This window comes from Poecilia reticulata, chromosome 1 (genome assembly GCF_904066995.2).
Source record: "Poecilia reticulata chromosome 1, P_reticulata-male-v2, whole genome shotgun sequence".
Lineage (NCBI taxonomy): Eukaryota > Metazoa > Chordata > Actinopteri > Cyprinodontiformes > Poeciliidae > Poecilia > Poecilia reticulata.
In genome coordinates this window covers 16,958,075-16,977,892 of record NC_088830.1, presented here as the reverse complement: position 1 = coordinate 16,977,892, position 19,818 = coordinate 16,958,075, and the positions used below count along the sequence as shown (strand labels likewise).

The 19,818-nt window shown below is 41.2% G+C and overlaps 2 protein-coding genes across 4 annotated transcripts; one reads left to right on the top strand and one right to left on the bottom strand.

Moving 5' to 3' along the window:
- Positions 1-1,435: 1,435 nt before the first annotated feature.
- Positions 1,436-9,608, top strand: LOC103463622 (E3 ubiquitin/ISG15 ligase TRIM25-like). 2 transcript variants are annotated; one of them, XM_008407098.3, is made up of 9 exons: positions 1,436-1,590; positions 1,766-2,448; positions 3,518-3,613; positions 3,679-3,912; positions 4,858-5,026; positions 5,265-5,333; positions 5,940-6,131; positions 7,537-7,572; positions 8,436-9,608. In XM_008407098.3, the coding sequence occupies exons 2-9, from the start codon at positions 1,798-1,800 to the stop codon at positions 8,579-8,581; spliced, it is 1,593 nt and encodes a 530-aa protein (XP_008405320.2). In that variant the 5' UTR covers positions 1,436-1,590; positions 1,766-1,797; the 3' UTR covers positions 8,582-9,608. The 2 variants fall into 2 exon arrangements, with proteins under 2 accessions (XP_008405320.2, XP_017161026.2); XM_017305537.2 differs by lacking the exon at positions 1,436-1,590 and having other exon boundaries at positions 1,610-2,448.
- On the bottom strand, positions 9,464-18,055 carry dgke (diacylglycerol kinase, epsilon). Of its 2 annotated transcripts, none has more exons than XM_008407128.3 (11): positions 17,419-18,055; positions 16,216-16,375; positions 15,993-16,112; positions 15,437-15,580; positions 14,983-15,140; positions 14,804-14,852; positions 14,584-14,697; positions 14,397-14,468; positions 13,132-13,259; positions 12,928-13,039; positions 9,464-11,860 (listed from the first exon to the last, which is right to left on the bottom strand). In XM_008407128.3, exons 1-11 carry the CDS (start codon positions 17,868-17,870, stop codon positions 11,690-11,692), a joined length of 1,680 nt encoding a protein of 559 aa, XP_008405350.1. In that variant the 5' UTR covers positions 17,871-18,055; the 3' UTR covers positions 9,464-11,689. The 2 variants fall into 2 exon arrangements, with proteins under 2 accessions (XP_008405350.1, XP_008405344.1); XM_008407122.3 differs by having other exon boundaries at positions 9,464-11,893; positions 17,419-18,054.
- Between the last annotated feature and the right edge of the window lie 1,763 nt (positions 18,056-19,818).

Below are 19,818 nucleotides of genomic sequence, written 5' to 3'. Positions count from 1 at the left end.
TCTTTCTGTGCTGCTTATGTACTGGTTGTAACAAATTGTTGTTAGTCAGCTGTGTCCAAAATCTACAGCAGATGCAAATAAAATTATGTAAAAGAGAAGTGTCACTAAATGATAAGCAATCAAACTTTCTCTAAGGTGATGTTGCAGGAAAGATCAATTTAGTTGTTTGTTTTATTCAGTACTGATAACGTACCAGGAATTTATATCTAATGCAGTGTAATAAACGTAATGTTGGAGGCCTCACCTTTTATTTATGATTTCAGCGATGACTTTACAATATGATCTGTGCAGACATCATCAGCAAGTAAAGTCCAGGCTTTGTGTGCAACATACTAATGTTCCTTCTTGTGTTGCACTTTGTACGGCTCAAAATTAGATAATCAAAATGTTGCTTTATTTCAGTAATTCAAATCAGACAGTGAAACGTAAACCGTGCTAAATAAAATACAAAAAGATTGGAAAGACAAAAAAAAAAAAAGCCAGTCTGGTGTAATGTTTGCATTAGTATCAGCCTTCGTGTGTGAAATTGATCAATATAATTTCCATGTTCATGACTTTTCAATCTATTTTACTTTTAAATCTAATATTCATTTGCCAAAGTAAATAGAACCCCACAGAACAGTAGATCAATGCAGAATCCATGGTTTTGTATCTGTACAAAATGTGCAAAATCAGTTTTTTTATTTTTATTTGTTCAAAACGCTAAAATAATAGAGGCAAATATGATGGGTTATTTACATATTTACACTTTACCAATGGATGGAAACTCTACAAGATGTTAAATGACAGCAAGATGGCTCCTTGACATCAGACAGTGTTTCCATCAGAAAAATGATCAATTCTGTAGCAAGAATCGTAATTTCCAACAGGAACCAGTATAGACCAGCTCTTCTGTTGGCAGGTTGTTTGAAACACAAAGTCTTGTGGGGACAAAGTGTCACCCACACAGAGGAGGAACAGAGTTCAACTTCTGTTCGAAAAAAAAAAAGGAGAATTTTACATCTACAAGTGTAAGGATCTACACTTAAATCCTTACACTTAGACCCACTGAATAAGAACTTGTCATGAGATTTTGTTAAATATCCATTATGCTTCTCATCCACTGAGTAACATCAAAATGTATTAAGCCTCGAGTTAGTCCTTTTAATTTGAGGTTGCACTTTGTCGCGTGCAAACACAATAAGAAAATCATTTATTGACTAATTTATATTAAACACCAGAGCAGGTTGCTCACTGCAGTGGCATAACTTCTAAAATCATCTAGCAGTTTTAATGTCATTAAATAATTCAACGTGTGGACTTAGTTGATGTTAATGTGGAAAAACAATGTGACATAGATGTTGTTATTATTATACAAAGTTTTTTTGTTGTTGTTTTCATTTTTCCAACAGTATTTCTGAATGTTTTGTCGGCTAATGTCTGTTCTCAGACCGCTCATCTGGATGGACATGGCCACAAAACGTTTGTTTTTCCTCCTCTGTGGACTACAGACTGGGAGTGGCTTGAAATTGTAGCTGGTCTTGTTGAGATCAAGTTTGCTGGAGGAAATCCGTCCCATTTGGCAAGAGTCTCCAACCGCTGGCAGCAGAGGTGGGTGGAGAAATAATAGCGATTCATGAGATGAATAATTTGTTGTCGGATAAAATTAATTTATGCGGCTTGGTGACAATGGCTCATGTGAACGTTTTAGCTCAGTTTTCCACTCTGAACTGAATTTTCGTCCATCACCGGACCGCAAGTGTTAAGTTTCGTTTCTCCCCTACAGTTTTGTTGTAAACGCCCACTCTGAGTCGCATCATGGCCGACGTCGAAGATTCTGGCTTTTCTCTCATGAGCCTGGAGGACGAGCTGACCTGCAGCATCTGCCTGAGCACCTTTGACTGCCCGGTCACCATCCCCTGCGGACACAACTTCTGCCAGGACTGCCTGCTCTCCACCTGGACCGAGTCCTACAGCTGCCCCCAGTGTCGGACCCTGTTCGAGACCAGGCCGGAGCTGAAGAAGAACACGGTCCTCAGCACCGTGGTGGAGACCTTCAGGGCGAGGTCCAGCAAGACCGAAGGAGGACAGTTCGTAGAGGAGGAAGAGGGAGAAGAAGACGACAACGAAGAAGAGGAGGATGAAGACGAAGAAGGATATGAGGATGAGAGGGATGATGTGGTCCGCTGTGACACCTGTATGGAGGCCGAGGCAGCCCAGACCTGTCTCACCTGCATGGCCTCCTTTTGCGAGGAGCACCTGCGGCCCCATCGGGAGAACCCCACCTTTCGCCTCCACCAGCTGACCGAGCCCGTCGGGGACCTATCCGAGCACATCTGCACCGACCACCACAAGCTGATGGAGCACTTCTGCACCGACCATGGCCGCCTGATCTGCAGCCTCTGCCTGCAGCAGGTCCACAAGGGCTGCAGCTTTTCCTCTCCGGAGGAGCAAAGGAACCTGAAAGCGGTGAGTGAGATCTGAGTTTCACTAAAGCTATTTTATCGAACACCTTATGTTTGCTGCGCATTTAAAAATAAGAAAATCCATTTTGGACCGCCATTTTCTTTCTTTTTTTTTTTTTTAAACAAGAACAATAATTAATAATCACACTTCATAACTTCCTTTTAACTTTCTGTTCACATTTTGCTTGGTTATTATCTAGATATTTCTTTTTGTCTTGCCACTTCATGTTTGTTTTTTTATAGTCTTCCTTGTCTGGTTGTTTCTCTTGTTTGCCAAACCTTTCTGCCTCCATATTGCTTCAAATTAAGGTCATATGGACCTCATAAAATCATTCACAGGGCCGTAAATAGCCATCAGACCACGAAAGAAGATTGTTATTATCATCAATATTAATGAAATGTGTGTGGAGACTAATTAAATATAATCCTAAAAACAATTAGGTTTAAGGCCAAGCATAAAAGTAAAAAAATGGCTTGCATGTCATTAAGTGAAATAAATGTTGGATCCCTCCATCACAATTTGACCTAGAACTTGGTGGAGAAACATTTCTTGGTAAACGTAGCACTAAGATATTTTCTGAAGAAGCTCACCTGTGGTTTTTTATTTTTTTTATTTTTAAACAAATCTCAGGAGGGATTTTCATTCAATCTTTTTCACAGAAGCTAAGTTGTTTGGGCCTGTTTTCTTACACACTTCTTCCTTCCACACAACTTTCTATTAGTACACATGGATAACACACACTGAGCAGCCAACTTCTTTAGCAGTTGACTGTCTGCTGATCAGGTATCAAGTCAACAACTTTCCTCATGAATTTGTAGGTCAGAACATAATTAAGATGTAGTTTACCTTTCAGGAAAAATTACTTTTTTTTTTTTTTTTGTCTATATATATTTAAAAATTTAAATTTGGTTCAAACGTTACTCCAGACAGGTCTTGGACATGATGTCACATGTCCTCAGCTGTGACTGAAAAGAACCTTTGGGGGAAAAAAGGGAAGGAGACATAACATCTCAAATGTTTCAGCCTCAGCACGCTTTACTTTGAGCTGACCTTCTCATTTCTTCCTCTACAGTCTGAATTCAGGGAGAAGCTGGACATTCTGAACTTGAAGATTGACAGGACTGACACCATCGTGCTTCAGATGAACGAGCTGCAGGGCAAGCTCAAGGTAACTTGTGCACCTCACGTGTCGGCATTCATAAAGCACAGGTGGATCAGCCTGCTTGTCTCCAGGACGCAGCGAGCAAGAGGAAGATGGCGCTGGCTGCTGCGTACCAGCAGATAGGGGAGATGTTGGCTCAGGACGAGCGCGTGGCCCAGCATGAGGTGGACTGTGAGCTGGAGGCTGGTCAGGCCAAACTCCGCGACCTCACAACAAAGTTCAACGACAACAGTGAGAGGATGAAGAAAGCCAGAGAGAAGATCGACAGTCTGCTGAGTCAGGCGGGAACGCCAGCCTTTCTGCAGGTGGGACTAAAACACACTTCCTCTTTCAGTAGCAGTACTAGAGGCGCTTTTCCACTGGCGAGTCGCACACTAACCGGTTAACGTGCGGTTTTACCCAAGGTAGTGAGCTTTTCCATTATACGGACTGTTCCTTGAGCGCGCAGCAGTCAACACTCGGCAATAAAAAACCTCGAGGTTGTTGTTCTGATGGACTTGGATAAACCCAGATATTTCATCTGGTCTCATAGAAATTCATTGCTGGCCTAAACTTGATAATTAAGACTCAGATCAGCTGATTATTTTTTCTATACATGCATCAGTATAATTATATCCTAGCACTTTATTTTTTCTAAGATGTGCAACCTTTTGGATTTAAGCAACGCAGTAAAAGATGTAAACCAGTATCCATGCATAAACTTTACTTTTTTCTTTTTTTTTTTTTAATCCAAAGGAAAAATAAAATTCACATCACAAGTTAATATTATCTAGCTCCGGTGTTTCACACCGTCTGAGCAAAACTGCAGATGCGTCGGGTCGGAAAGCTGACCACAGCTTCACTGTTTCTCTCTCCTTTATTGGTGCCTGTTCTCCAGGGACACGTGCTGCTAGCGTTACCCCGCTGCCAAACTTACCGCATGTGTTCCCGACACTGCTCGTGATTAAACTCATGCTTGCTCATCTGTTATGTCACAGCTGAACTATAATGTTGTTTGGAGTTTTCAGTGGCGTAAATCACAAGACAATCAATGAATGCAGTCAGCTGTCCGTCAAATCTGGTTCAGTCCCGGCTAGTGCTACTCCTGAAGTAGGTACGAAAATCCGAGAACGGCGTAGACAGAGTCGCACCGGATTTGCTAATTGAAAATTAATTTGGCCTGGGTGGACTGGGACAGAACCTGTCAGAGGCGGTCTAGTGGAAAAGCACTTTAAGAAACTCTTCTCACTAAATTCACTTGCTCCTCGCAGGCTTCATTTGAGTTGCCCCGGGTGGTTAAGTTTGACCCCCACCCTCCTCGAGTTAACATGGACTCCAAAAGGGTGATGGCAACGCAGACCTTTGCTGCCGCCCTGCAGGAGAGCCTGATGACCCTCTTCACTCAACCTTTTGAGGCCAGAGTACCACTGCTAAAACCAGGTAAATATGCAGGTACACTAAAATTAGAAAGGTCTCACTTGAAAAAAAGCCAGTAATGTTCAGGTATCTTACACAACCTAATGCTGGATATGCTGCATCTGGTGGGTTGATGTGATGTAGAAAATTCTGATTACTCTTGCATAAATGCACGTGCAACTCCCGGTGTGAACTTTGGTGTGAAATGGTATTAAAAGACAGATTTTAGTGTTTTAAAATGGAGCCACTTTGCCTTTTTCAGGACAAGCAGAAGCTTCTGTCTCAGGAGCTGCTGGTGGAGAAAACAGTGCAGCCTGGGCCTCCGAGTTTCGTACGTAATGTTCTACTAATTGTTGCTTCCAAATGTTTATAAAAGTGAAATTTGTGTTCGCATCAGGTTCCTTCCAAAAGTATTAAGGCACCCATGTATTTGATGTTTTTATGAGGGGCTAACCAATAAATCAGCCCCAATTTTCTTGGATTTTTGAACATCGGCAATTTGTCAATACTTGGACGATGAACCGATCTCAGCCAGAAATCTTACCTACGGTACTTCTGCAAAGGCCTAAAAAAGAAAAAAGAATAAATCGGCCACCGTTTTGCTCTGCTGTGAGAGAGGGATGAGTGATGGACCCGCCCACCAGCTCATGTCTGTTCATGTCTCACTGTTGACTACAGTCGTCCCACTTTTGCCAGTTTACTTACCTTAAGACTATATTTAACGATTTTTCTGTGAAAAAAAATGGTATTGGCAGGTCAGGTTTTTTAAACATAAAAACTCCTAGTTTTTATGTTCCAGACCACTTCTTTGTGCCGCTCCCCAATGAAATGGACTGAATTTTAAGGTCGCAACATGACAAAAGTTCAAGGGGCATGAATACTTTTGCAAGGCACTGTTTTGTGATGCATGTAAATGATTTATTTCTCTCTTTTTCAGAATCCTCGAGGCCCCCTGAGCAAAGACCTCCACCCAGGGCCCATAGTCCAGGTCGCCCACCTGTCCAGACCATCTACCAACCCGTCCATATTCCTGTTTACATACAGGCAAAGCCAACATGGAATCCGCAGCAGAGTCAGCCAACTGGCTTTTCCAGGCCTCCGCCTCCGTTCTTTCACGGCCAGAAGCCACGTACGTAGCATAAAACGCAAACATCACACGCAACTATTTACTGAAAGCCTCTTTACATTAATTTTACTTAATTTTTGGTTGGCTACTAAGAGGGAAACCAATGAAGCACCAAACCAACATCTCTAGCAAAACAAATGAACCATACGTTTAAAAAAATAGCAGAATGGTAATGTATTCTCTTGCATTATAAGCAGCAAAAAAAAAAAAAAAACGCAGCTTACAGATTTCTTCAAACTTCAGCTTCTCAGAAAAGTCCTGGAGGAATGACTAAGAAAACAGTAGGAAAGCCAGTCGGTAAACCAGCCCACAAAGTGGCACCAAGTCAGGGTGGAGACAAGAACCATCCGCCCAAAAGCAAAGGTAAAAGACGACGTCTTCATGATCCAAAACCACACGCTAACTGGACAAGCACCATGACCCGACCATCTGTAGCTCCATTTTTTTTAGTACACTGTCCAGCTGCGGTTTAAATTCCCTTTGTTTTAATAGTTGTCTTTTCATTACCATCTGGTTAACGCAAGGAGTTTTCAACCCAGGGGCTAAAAAGGTAAGGGTCGCAGGAGGAAGAGCAGCCACTCCTCTTCATCATATGATGCTTGATAGCTGCTCATTGAGGACAAACGTCACTGTAATGCAACTCTTGTCATGTTAGGAAAACATCCAGGTGGAGTTCTTTTAAAAAAGAAAAGTTTCAGTGGAAAACAATGAAGCAATAGTAAACCAGTATATTTCTTTTTTTAAATTAGATTTACTTCAAGTTTTTATTCTAAGTTTTAGGATCTACATAACTTTTAGTGGCATTTTACTCTCTGACTGAGGAGTTGAGAGTGAAATAGGAACGGGTGAATGTTCAGAAATGTTTTGGGTTCTTGGTCTAAAATCAACTTTTAAACTACGAGAAGCATTGGTCGGTTATTCAAGGAACACGATTCTCATAGGTTTCTAAAAATCTTGCAGCTAAATACTAATAATAAAAAACAAATAAAAAGACCGATATCATGACCTGCAATGCAACTGTCAAACATCTGATTTTTATTTCTTTGAATTGGTTATATAAGTTTTTTTTGTATTCTGTTTTTCTTTCCACCAAAAAAACTTTTATCAGCTATTTGCATTGTTAGTGTTGATCCAGTGAACACATAGATGAGCTTGTTGTCTTTGTAAAGATTCCATGTGAGGCTCATTGATCCTCAATGAATGAATAAAAATGGCAAATTTGTTTTGGGGAAGCATGCATTTTTAAATAGCGAAAGTGTGGGGAAAAAAATAAATCATGACATAAAAAAAACGGATCAAATATTTTTAGATTGGATAAATTTGGACTGAAAATACAGACGACGGCAGTGAAATCTCAGTGAACAGATATAAAATGTCTTTCATATTTTCTATTTGTATCGCCTTTCAGACAAGAAGGCTGACGGTGGCCACCAACCCTCTCACAGTAAGTTATTTAACTTTGTATTCTGTTTGCACATTCACAATGTTCCAACCCGGCAGAAATGAATGCATCAGATATTAAGGTTTATATCTGATCTTTGGTCAATTTAATTGGTGTAATAGTTGGGGCCCTGGAGCATTTAAGATATTTTGTCACTTTATCACAAACTTTTATGCGTTTAATTTATTCTTCTATGTAAAAGACCAACAGGAAGTTGTCATTATTATTGAGGAGAAAAAGAATACGTGGTTTGTGTGTCTGAATTGGGTGGAAAAACAACATATCTCATGCTTTTAGCTTTCTATTTCTGTGAAATATTTTGCTGCAAAACACTTGAATGGTGTGATGCAAATTCTTGCCACATTTGCAGATTTTAATGAGGGGGGAAAGAAAGTTATAAACATCACATCTGTTCCTGAAACTTCAGATCAGTTGACCAATTTGTATTGATCTGTCACATAAAATCCTAAAAGTCAGTGAAATTTTTACCTTTTAAACAGATGAGTGGCTTTTTCTGGTGCAGACTTTTTTTGAATTTGATCCCGAGTTTTCAGCCAGAGCCGAGTTTCTATGAAGACATGCTGAGTTCCGCATCCAGCTGTTTGTCAGGTGGTGACTGTGTGTCTGCAGTCAGCTGTGCTCAGGACGAAGTTCACGGATACTTTTGCCAATAAAAACAGGAGCTTCTCTTAAACCGGAGTAACCACTTTTAATGTTCAGGCCTTTTAAGGTTTGCTCTTGGATCTTTTCCAATGCAACCAAAGGCCGTGTTTAAAAACTCAGGTGTTTCATTTCAGCGTTATGTCGTCTGTTCTGCTGCAGAGAGAGAGAGAGAGAGAAAAAAAGCGTTCTGCACTTTGTTTCAGAGCAAGGCAAAAAGCCACCAAGCGCACAAGGAGGACAGAAGCCTGGGTGGAAAGGACCCGATTCTGCCAAGAAAGACAAGCCGAAAGGACAGCCGCCATCAGGGAAACCGGCCGGGCCAAACCCACATCCTAGAAAAAATAAGTAGCTGTGAGGGTCGGAGTTCGTCAGCAGACCCTGAAAGGGACTGCTGGACAAAGGATCTACTGGCACAGTAACACTGGTGTGATCGTTACTGTTTGCTTCATGTTTTGTTTGGGGTATTAAACTTAACCAGACTTTACTCTTTATTCAAATATAACTATAGTTTTGTGACATTTTGGGATGACTTAAATATCAATGAAAAAGTTTAGGATTGTGAAACCTTCTAATGGGAATGGCTAGATTTTTAGAAAAATATTCTTCCACCTCATCTCCTCCCCACATTGGTCTTTATAAAGTTTACACACACAAATATAGTTTTTTTTTCTGCAAGTCTAGTTAATTATGCACAAAACAGGTTGAAGAAAAATGTGTAGAAGTCAAAAACCTTTATATGGAGCAGAAGGGAAATGGATCCATGGGTTATAATTTTAGTTAGTCAGATATGACTTGCTAAGTGATCCTTGCTGGCAGCATTTCTGATCTCAATCATCCTGAGTGAGGCTGTAAACTATGCATGCACCTTAACTCTGCTGTTGTATGGCGTCTTTGCGTAGATCCTGCTACCTGCTTTATAATGCGAAGCACCGATATTTAAAAGTTAGATATCACAGAAAACATAGGACACATTTTTAACTGTATATTGAAGCATCATGTTCATTCATCTGTTTAGAAAGAACGCAAATGGAGAAAAAAGGCTGATCACTGCATTAGTCACTATTTTGTATGTGAAAACACAGAATATCTAACTTCAAAGAAAAACAAAAAAATTAAAAATCAAACCTCTTCAGGTACTTAAGCTCTTTTAAAGACACAGTGTCATCTGAAATGTAAATATTAATTTATTCTTATCGATTTGAATTGAATGAAAACACAGAAACACCTTGGGTATGTATGAAAATATTTATGGGAATGTCTTCAAATTCAAAACATCACCTCTTTACATTCATCTCAATCAAAGTTGGTTCTTGTCACATTTTGTAAACAGACATTTTTTTTATGATTGTTGGCAATAAACGCTTGTTTTCCTCTGAGCTCTGTTTCATGGTAGTTTGTAGTAAACTGGGATCACACAAGTCTTCCTAAAGTTGCTGATTATCATTAGATTCTTAAAGCAATTTTGACAGCAGAAAAGTAAGTAGTTGATTATACAAGTATTTCAAGTCATTTAGTGGAGTTTTTAAAGCTGAAGCTGCTTTTCTGTCACTGACATTTTAGCTTTAAAGCAATACTGTTTACAAGCCAGCTTAAAATCTCATAAATGCACAGGAGGGCAGTCTGGCCCAGCAAATGACGCCATCCTGCAAAAAAATGTCAAATCAGCTTTACAAAAGGAAACTGGGAGAATCCTGCAGTTTGAGCTTCATAAATGCTGCTTCATCACAACACAAAGCTCTGGTAGACGCATATTAAAAGATAAAGCAGGTGTCGTCCAGCAAGGCATCATCATGGCTAATTATTGATCCTGTTCAATCTCAAAGCCTGCTGCAGCAAACCTTTAACCAGACATCCTACAGACTTTTCCTGATATGGCTCGGAGCGCCAGGAATCCTGCCAGCGCCAGGATTTCCGACAAACACGAAGTGCAACAGCCTCACCCCGAGCAACACATGGAGGTACACGCAACAGATGCTGCAACTACTGAACTAAAGGGGTCTGAAAAGCTCTATCGCTAAATACTGTCCCCTGGTGGTGAGAACAGGTAATACACGAGAAGCTGAAGGACCGCTTGCACAATGTAAAATTTCATCAGCAGGTATAATTTATAGCAGTAACATGGATAGGAGTTATGTTCGAGTGCAACACAAAGTATGTAAACAGTTTGCAAAGATGAGGAAAGAAGTTTTTTTTTTTTTTTTTACATGCTGACAAAGTAGTTCCATATCGACTTGGCAGTGCTTTTATATCAACCCTCAACGAGTCGGCCCGTTTCCTGCAGGGACATCTAGTGAATCTGAATATTCGGCACATGGGGAAAGCTTCTCAAATTGCTCCAAAGATGCGAACTAAAGGAGCAGCGTCTCATGATTAAAAGGTGAAAACTGTAACATTTCCAACTTGAGTATGTTTTATTGTGGTTTGATGTGACAGGCCAACAGAAAACAGTACATGTGTTTGAAGGCGAATGAAAATTAATCATGTTTTTCAAAATTCTGGGAGCAACTTACTGCTCTCAGTAGTCATCTAGAGATAGAAATGATGTCCTGTGTGCTGTGGAGATGTTAGGACTGATGGGCAGAGTTGCTTGGAAGAAGGATTGGGGTACAGGAGAGGCAGCTCCCAAAAAACTGGAAGCACAGCCTCTACTCAGGGTTATGAATACAAATGTATTCCCAACACTTTATATTTTCGTTAAAAACTTGAAAACTCTCCCACTTCCCTTCCATTTCATAGTTATGCTGGACTTTATGCTCGTCTATCACATCAAATCCCAGTAAAACACACCGACATCTCTCATTGTAACTTGACAAAATGTGGAAAGCTCCGAGGTGCAAGAATACGTCTGCAAGTTACTGAATCTTGGCGGTGGCCATTCTGTCACCTTCATGGATCTTTTGGCAAACGTTCAAAGTTTCAGCAACAGACACAAGAGAGAGCTTTCTTTTGTGCTTGGTTTAGACCATGAAACGTAAGATGAATCACTGAGAGTTGATGACGTCCGTCATCTCTTACACGACTCTTCCTTGTATCACAGCTTTTCATAGCCTTCTGCAGGTCTGACATGGCTTTTAGAGGGCTAGGAGAACAAGTTAAATTTGGCTCACTAAAAGGAACACTCGGTTTTAAATATAGCAGAATAAATACAGCACAGTTATCTCTAGACTCTATAATCTACATGGCACAAGGGATCAGTGCAAATAAACAGAAAGCTTTCCTTAACATGCCTGACTGCTCCAGATAGCAAATGCCTGAGCTCTCAGCTGCAACAAATGACGGTTCGAAGATAAAGGACAAAGAACACAAAACAAGGATTCAAAACCGAGACTCGGTGTATGAAGTGGAGACAAACTCGAGCAGACGGCGGACCAGTGAAGTCGGACTGTAAAACAGAAACCAAGATAAGAGGCGTTTCAGGATCTCGTGACGCCTGAGGCGCATCACGCTTGCACAGTAGTCAACCACGTGGGCTTGGGGAGTCATGGGGGGCCGGGCTCTCCGGCTCGGAGGCGCTGGACTCGTCGTCGTCATCGTCTGTCTGCTCTGTGCTGTGGTACAGCATGAAGGTCTGGGTCTTATGGGTGATGGTGATGGTGCAGGGCCCCTGAGCCCAAGGCTCCCCGTCCACCTGCATGGGCATGGTGGAGTTCTTCAGAACCAGCTGGAGGTTGAAAGTCCCACATGTTAGAATATCACATGCCACTGATCCACAAGGAAGTTTTAGCGCATAATATGCATCTGTCAGCAAATAATCCTGAGGGGAAAAAAATCAATAAAAAATATATATGCAGTACATAATTGATAGAAAGAATAGCTACTAGAAAAATTATCAATATAGTAGGGGTGTACTGATTTATCGGTGCCGATTTTCTTAATTTTGGGAAATCGGTGATCGGCAAATACTTACATGTGAAGCCGATCTTATCTGTCTCAGCAAAGGTCCAAAAATCAAACACTGTCTTTTTCTGCTCTCCTCGGTGAGAGGTTTGACTGACAGACCAGCCCACCAGGTCATGTCTGCGCGTTTGCAGCAACGATAGTCACCCCAGCCAACTCAGTGACTTTCTTGCTGATATTTCAGTCAAAAAAAACTTTGCATCAACCAAAGTCAGAATCGGCAGGTCAGGCTTTTTAAAGATTGGAAATTGGCAAGCAGCCAGAAAACTGCAATCGGTGCACCCCTAGAATATAGTTCCATAAAATACTGAATATATTCACAAAGGTATAAAAAAATTATTTTTTTCTTTACATTTTGCCAACCCAATAAACGTTTTTATATATTAAATAACTAAATTGATAACTATTTTGGTTAGAAATTGGGGATTTTTTTTGTAACTTAATGATGTAGTAAAATATTCTGGACAATAAATACAGTTTATTATTAACACTAGACATAAGAATAAAAGTCCTCTAAAAATGCTGCTAAATGCAAGTAAGGCCTCGTTCAGACCAGGTAATAAAACGCATAATAGCTGACTCAGACACAAGTAGGCCACTCACACCTGGCATTGAAATCCACCATCCAACTAGGTGAGTTACCTGTTTTACATGCAAAGACACATGAGCTGAGCAACAAACAGGCCTGCTGCTGTCATTCAGGTGTGTGTGTGTGTGTGTGTGTGTGTGTGTGTGTGTGTGTGTGTGTGTGTGTGTGTGTGCGTGCGTGTGCAAGGGGGAGGAAGGGTATGCTCTCACCCTGACGGTGTGTGCCTGTCCCAATCGCACAGGGTTTGCCAACTTGACCTGGATCTGAGCGCAGTGGAAAGAACCAAACACACCCACAACCTCCAGCAGCCCGTCATCCACCCTGTGGGTTCAGGGCATCGGTCACATAAGCCCCACCCCCAAAAAATTGGATTTCTTCTCCTTACACTTTCACACCTACTAAGCAGGTCTCACCGAGTCGGGGGGCAGGGTTCGTCTCCCATCCCCTCCCAGAGCCGGCAGCCTCCTCCCCAGTAGCCGATGTTGCAAACGATGATGCCCTCCAGGCTGGGCAGCACCACCCTCTCCCCGTCCAGCTCCAGCTGGGGTGGTAAACGCCATCAACAGTTAAAGTCACAAAAATGATGGCTCTGTAATTAACACTTAACATCTTTGTTTGATAACAATATGAAATCCTTTAAGCGTTTACTTTTAAACAACTATCTTCACCGTTTAAGGTGAGAAAGTTCAACATCTGCAGCTGCAGGAGGGTTAGTTTAAACCCGGGCTGATGTCATTTAAATATTTAAATATCAGTGAGTTTTGTCTTAGTAAAACTAATCAGACTGATTTTTTGAATGCATGCCACACATGATGTCCAAAAGGCATTGTGAAACTCCTTAACCTTACATAATTATAGTGCTATTATATCTGTAGAGGTCCAAGATTTCCAAAGAGAAATGAAAGATTTTGGAGTTGTTCTCGAAATTGGCAAACGTTTAGATCGGTTGATTTCCTGACATGAACGTGGCTTTTCATAGTCCCTGAACTTTCAGTCAGGTTGAGATTGAAGCCAGTCCAGTAAACTCTGCAACCAAATCATTTCAGTGTTGTTAAAACTGAACCGTAGCAGTCTTTCCAGCTAAAAGGCGCTCCGGAGCCTTTCACTGCACTTAGTAAAGCTTTAGTTGAATATGTGCATTAAATTTGGATGCAATGTGGATTAGATTTAAAGATTTGGACCCAATGATTGTTTTTAAAAATCATTTATGTTGTTTGTTATATAAAATTCCCCCTTTAAAATACTGTGGCTTAAATAAATGCTAAAAAGTTCAACATTTATACTGCAGCTGTAGTTCAGGGAGACTCACTGAGGTGGTTGTTTTCGTCCAGTTGTCAGAGTTGTACAACGACATTTGCTCCATTTTGATAAAATCTATTGTTAGTTTCACTACTTTAGATTTTAATTTGCAAATAACAGACTATGTCCTTCATCCATTTAGCCTTTACAACTCTGCCATGAAAACGGAGCCTTTAACTCATCTAACTGCATGCATTAGTAAATGAACTTATAGGCTTAGTTTCACTTTGCATAAAAGAAGATGACAGTAGCCTGGCTCAGCTGAAGCTCACTGCTTTTTGCTTCATTAGGAGAGTTTATACTGTGTTCCTTTCAGCAGCTTTATTGGCTAAAATAAAAACAGATCAGGTACAATCAACATTGACAAAGCTTACCGTACCTCAATCCTTTTATCCAGATCTTTACATTCCTGCACTAAACAATCTTTGGTGCCATACAGGAAGTACACGGCCTGAGGGAGGACAAATGGAAAACAAAGCCACCAAATTTACAACCAGTATTCATATGAAAATACAAGTGCGGTCTAGTTTGAGCGGGATTTGCGTATTCAAACGAGGCGCTGGGACCTTGTTTATGATGCGGCTGGAGAAGAATGAGGGTGTTTTCTCACGGTGGGCGTGGAAGTTGAGCGCCATCAGAGCATCCGGACCCACAGAGAAGTAGTTGTTCATGGAAAGAACCTGGAGGGGAGTGGGAGAAGTTCAGCGGGTCAGCTTTGGCTTGTAAACATGTTGGCACAGAAAAACAAAGCCGTGTGTTTGGGAAAAACTTATGTACGTATATCACCTTTGGTTTCCGAAAGTAGACCCCCTTTGACGCTACTTGGACCTTCCATCTGAAAATTGTTATTGTGCAGATCAGCAGCGTCGAAACAACCAAGAAGAGTATCCACATTCATGTTCAAACTGTTTAATAAAAAAAAATAAAAAAAACAAACTAAAATCATGTAGTTCTGAAAGCCCCACCTGTCCATTTTCACCACTTCTGCGTCCAGAACGTTACGGAGAACCTGCTCCACTGGGATCTCCCCAGCGTACCCGGCTCCCCAGCCCAGAGTGTTGGAAAGGTCGTTTCCTGTCCCCAGAGGAAGGATGGTCACCCTGGGGATAAACTGATCTTGGTCCTGAAAGAAAAGCAGCATAATGAAAAATGTAATTAAAAAAAGGTGACATATGCTGCTTTAGAAAAAAAAAAAAGCTCAATATGTAACATTTTAACCACAAACATTTTAGTTTTATTGACATTTCATACGAGAGATCATCACAAAATAGTGCATTACCATGGTTTTCCCTTTTTATTTTTTTAATTGTACATTTCTCGTTCATTTTTCTTCCAAGGAGCCAGACTTCTTGTGGTTTTTCAGGATTTCTGAAAAAGCTCTGGACTTCATCAAAGCTGAGCAAAATCTCATCATCGTACCTTGAGCTTCATTGCATCTATTGCGTCCAGGACCCAGCCCACAGTGCCATCACCTCCACACACCAGCACCCGGACCCTGCCCGGGGGCAGCAGGGTGCACAGCTGGAGGGCTTTGGAAGGAGTCAGCTCAGAAAGGTCAAACACCTGGAAAAGGACGGAGCCGTTCTGATCAAATCGGAGGCTGACGCACCTGAAGTCGGCCTGACACGGCAACGATTTTTGCTGAACGATAAATTGTCCCAGTAATTATTGCAATAAAAGTCAATGTTTTTTAACAGACAATTTTTAAGTCTGTAAAAATCGTTCTTTCCTCTCTCAAAAAACTTTTTTAATTTTGCAAAAAAACACTTTAGACTGGAACTGGAATACATATCAAATAGAAAAAATAAAACACAAGAATCAAAAAAACACTAATAAACCAGAAATAAAAAACGCTCAAAACCGAAGCCATGAATAAAATGGATTATAAAGTCTGTAGACAAAAATATCAATAATCAGAATGGAAATTATCGAGCTCATTTGGATTTATTCCAGGTTTAACCTGGAGGAAGCTGACCTGCACAGGGTTGAGGAGCGTTCGAAACTCTCCCAGCAGAGCCTCCCCCATGTTGTTGCCGCTCCGTGTGTTGGCCAACACCAACACAGGAGTCCAGCTACTGCCACAGGAAGCCCCCAGCTGCAGGAAAAACAACAACAAAAAACAGCTAGGTGATATTCCCTCTCTCCACCGCTCTAGGAAAAGGAAGCGACTCAGGAGATCCACGTCACATGCGCCGCACCTTGGTGAACTCGTCAGGGTGCCGGCGGCGCAGCTTGTTGACAAGGTAGAGGTAGTGAGGCGGGATGATGAGGCTGTGGAACTCGCCCAGGTCACACGTTTCTGCGTCCTCTAAGCCGTCCATGCAGTCGTCGTGGACTGTGGTCTGACACCAGACACACCTGAAAAGGAGGCGCAGAGGGAGACGCACCGTGACAGTTTGGGGTCAGACCACGAACGGGCAGCTGAGAAGAGCAACATCAAGCCTGCACACGTTTGACAACAGCAGCAGTTCATCAGACGGGAAGGTAGAGGGAGCAGTTCTAATCAATCCGATTCCGACTTCAGACTTACCTCATCAAATTACCAACTTTTTTATATCACGTTTTATTTTTGCATAACCTAATCTTGCTGTTTAAATTCTTCCAAGTGCATAATGCATTTTTCTAACATGCCCTCTTATTTGTAAGCCAAGCAGGAATAAGATGGAACGTCTTTCCATAGTTAAACCGTGTTTGTTCTCCAGCTGTCAGATGAGTTCTGTCAACATCCCAGGATTAGATGAAAACCAGGAGTCGGAGAAGCTCGAAAGTATAAACAGTCAAGTTGCAGCTTCACACACAGCATTGGTAAAAAGTAATGAATATCTTGGAACATAAAGCTTTCAAATATGAATACAAAATGTAGAAATATCTCTGCTCATCATCCGGTAAAACCAAGGAAATGTTGGTTAGGTATTAAATAGAAAAGGCCAAAAAGACACAAAAAATGTCTACAGTTTATAGTACTATTCTACAGGAAACATTTTGTTATTATAGGATGTCTATCATTAATAATCTTGTTTTTGCTTCATTTTATTGAAGGTTTAATGTGAAACCACAACATTTCAATTTGTTTGAGAAGTAGAATTTAAATCATATTTTCCAAAAAAAATAAAAAATTGAAAATTCCTACACATGTAACTTTTTGGAGTAGTTTTGCTGGGATCTCGATTTTTACCGCACTAGTATCGATTTGACACTAATAACGACTTTGAATGGTTATCGATATTTTGGATCATCTGCCAATCTTAATGGACTGAAAGATTTATGTTAACACATGTGTAGCTTTTTTTAATGTGCGTATACAGATAACGTTTTACTCATTATCTGCATGTTTAATCTAAAACCTTAATGAAGTCACAGTGGTGTGTTTATTGTTTGATCATGCCTGACATCTGTGGTACCTGAGGTCGCAGAGCTTAGGCTGAGTCCCACACTGCTGCTTGCACACAGCACAGTAACTCGCCAGCGGCACGTTTCCGCGGACCCAGCGGTGCTCCGTGGATCCGTCAGGGCGAGACGGGGCCATGATCTCTTTGCAGGGGAGGCTCCTGTCGGCCCGGCGCAGGCACTGCTCGTCGGCGCACACGCCGCAGCAGTCGCAGAAAGCTCCGTGCAGGATGTGCTGCGAGCAGACGCAGCAGTAGGTGGGCTTGTTGAAGAGGTCCGTGTAGTGCCAGCCGTGTTTGCTCTTCCGGAAGAACTCCTTCATGTAGGTCTTCCTCTTGGAACGCTGCGCGCTGCACCACAGCGTAAGGATGACCGGGACGATGACGGCCAGAGAGGTCCAGAACAGCAGCGTCCACTCCTCCCGGGAGCCGCAGTCCTCCCTCGCCTCGCCCCCCTCCTGGCACATCGCTGCCGCGGTCCGGACACGAGCGACGGGCTTTCAAGGAGCGCAAATGGGCGAAGAGAAGCGCAGAGTCACCACCAAGCGACGACTCCCCGCCGAGCTCATGTTCACTGGCATCAACAGGATGCTGCTTTGTAGTTTGAAGATGAAAAACTACAAACAGGAAGAGGACGGCATCACGTCGAAACACGACGTTATAACGCTGACGTAACTCCTGCAAAGAGTGTTTACACGCGAAGATAGTTCACCCCTACATATTCAACTCAATTATAATAAATTGCTTTGTTACGTATCCTGTCAATACTATTAAAGTATTATGATTATTAGTAAACTCTTAAAAGCCAGTTTTACTTTTGGTAATTGATTAATAATGTTTTATGTATATATGGATTCGGTAGATTAAAGCTGCAGACCAATGCAGCCTTAATTTACATGATTCAGCTTGAAAAATAATGGGGAAATATTTAAAAATATAAATATTTTTTGAACAATTGGGATGCCTTTGTTGTGATTATTTACAAGATATTGACCAGAATAAAAATATTTCAGGTGATGCAATGAAACGAAATAAGGAAAAGCAGATTAAAATGCATGTGCGTAGTTTACTATTCTATTCTATCCATCAATTTGAGCGAACACAGACGTAATCATAGACCTCATCTCACACTTAATAAATTATCTTTGGTGCGCTTGCCTGAGGTCAAGCTCACGCATGCGCTGTGGTGAGATCCCGTGGCACAATGACACATTCACGCAATGAGAGGACATCTGAGGTCTCCTGCTTCCCCAGAATTAATCAAGGCAAAGTGGTTATTAAACTACCCACGCTTCTAGAAACACAATGATGAGAAAGAAACCATGAGATGTGGAAACGGAAGTGATGACACAAAAGGACGTGTTCCGGAATGCTCTCTGCATTCTTGTGTGACACACAAGAAAAGAAATAGCATAGAAATGTTTTATTTTAAATTTTAATTAGCATTTCACATTTGTTTTAAAGTACCAATCCAGTTTTAACGAGCTATGAAGGTAGTATTTCTCCTCAGATGGTATCTCGTATAAATCATTTCATAAATCAAATACATTCTCAGGAAAATGTTACCAAGTTCGTCTGTACGCAGCAGCTAAAATAATCCATTGGTGTGTGTTAGCACTGCCATCTGGTGGTCACTCCTCCACGTGCCTGCAATTCGTCACTGCACTAATAAAATGACATGTTTTTCTGAGGGGTTTTCTCACTTTCAGTATTTTTTATTAAATCAGTGTGTTATAATATTTACTTGACTTGCTGAAATTTGTTTAAGCGATGTTTTTTTATTAACCTAATCCTCTATTTCACTGAGCAAATGTCTTGTACCACAACTCATTTCTTTGCAGCTTTGCTCCTAATAAGTCAGACTTGGGCTTAAGGTCTTGACAGCAGCTGTTTTCTTTTTTTTGTTCATTTTAATTTAGTACCTGAATTAAAGTGAACAATGGCGCCAGGCTGTCCAATTTGTGCTACAAAAAAGTTGATGAAAGAATAAGTAATTGTTAAAATAAATTTAGCAGCAAAGATAAAATAACAGAGATGCAATATGCATCATATGTAGGAGACTAGCTGGACAATGGACTGTATTAGGTCAAATTTGCCTGTTCTGGGTTGAACCCTGTTTTGCAGACAGAGCTGCTTTAATTCTTCAAGATGTAGTTTGGTAAGGTGTTGGAAACATACCTCATACATTTGGATCCATGTTGATTAAAAAGTTATGCAATTGCTGCAGATTTTGGTGTGCATGCAGGATGTTAACTAAGTCCCCATCTTTCCCCATTGTTATCATTTCAGCAAGTCGTCTTTGCTACTTCAACAGATGAACCTAATAAAGTGACTGCAGGCTGGTAACCTGTTATTGACACAACCCGAGTTGATAAATGTCACAGTGACATATGAGAGAGGGAGGAGTGGATTTAT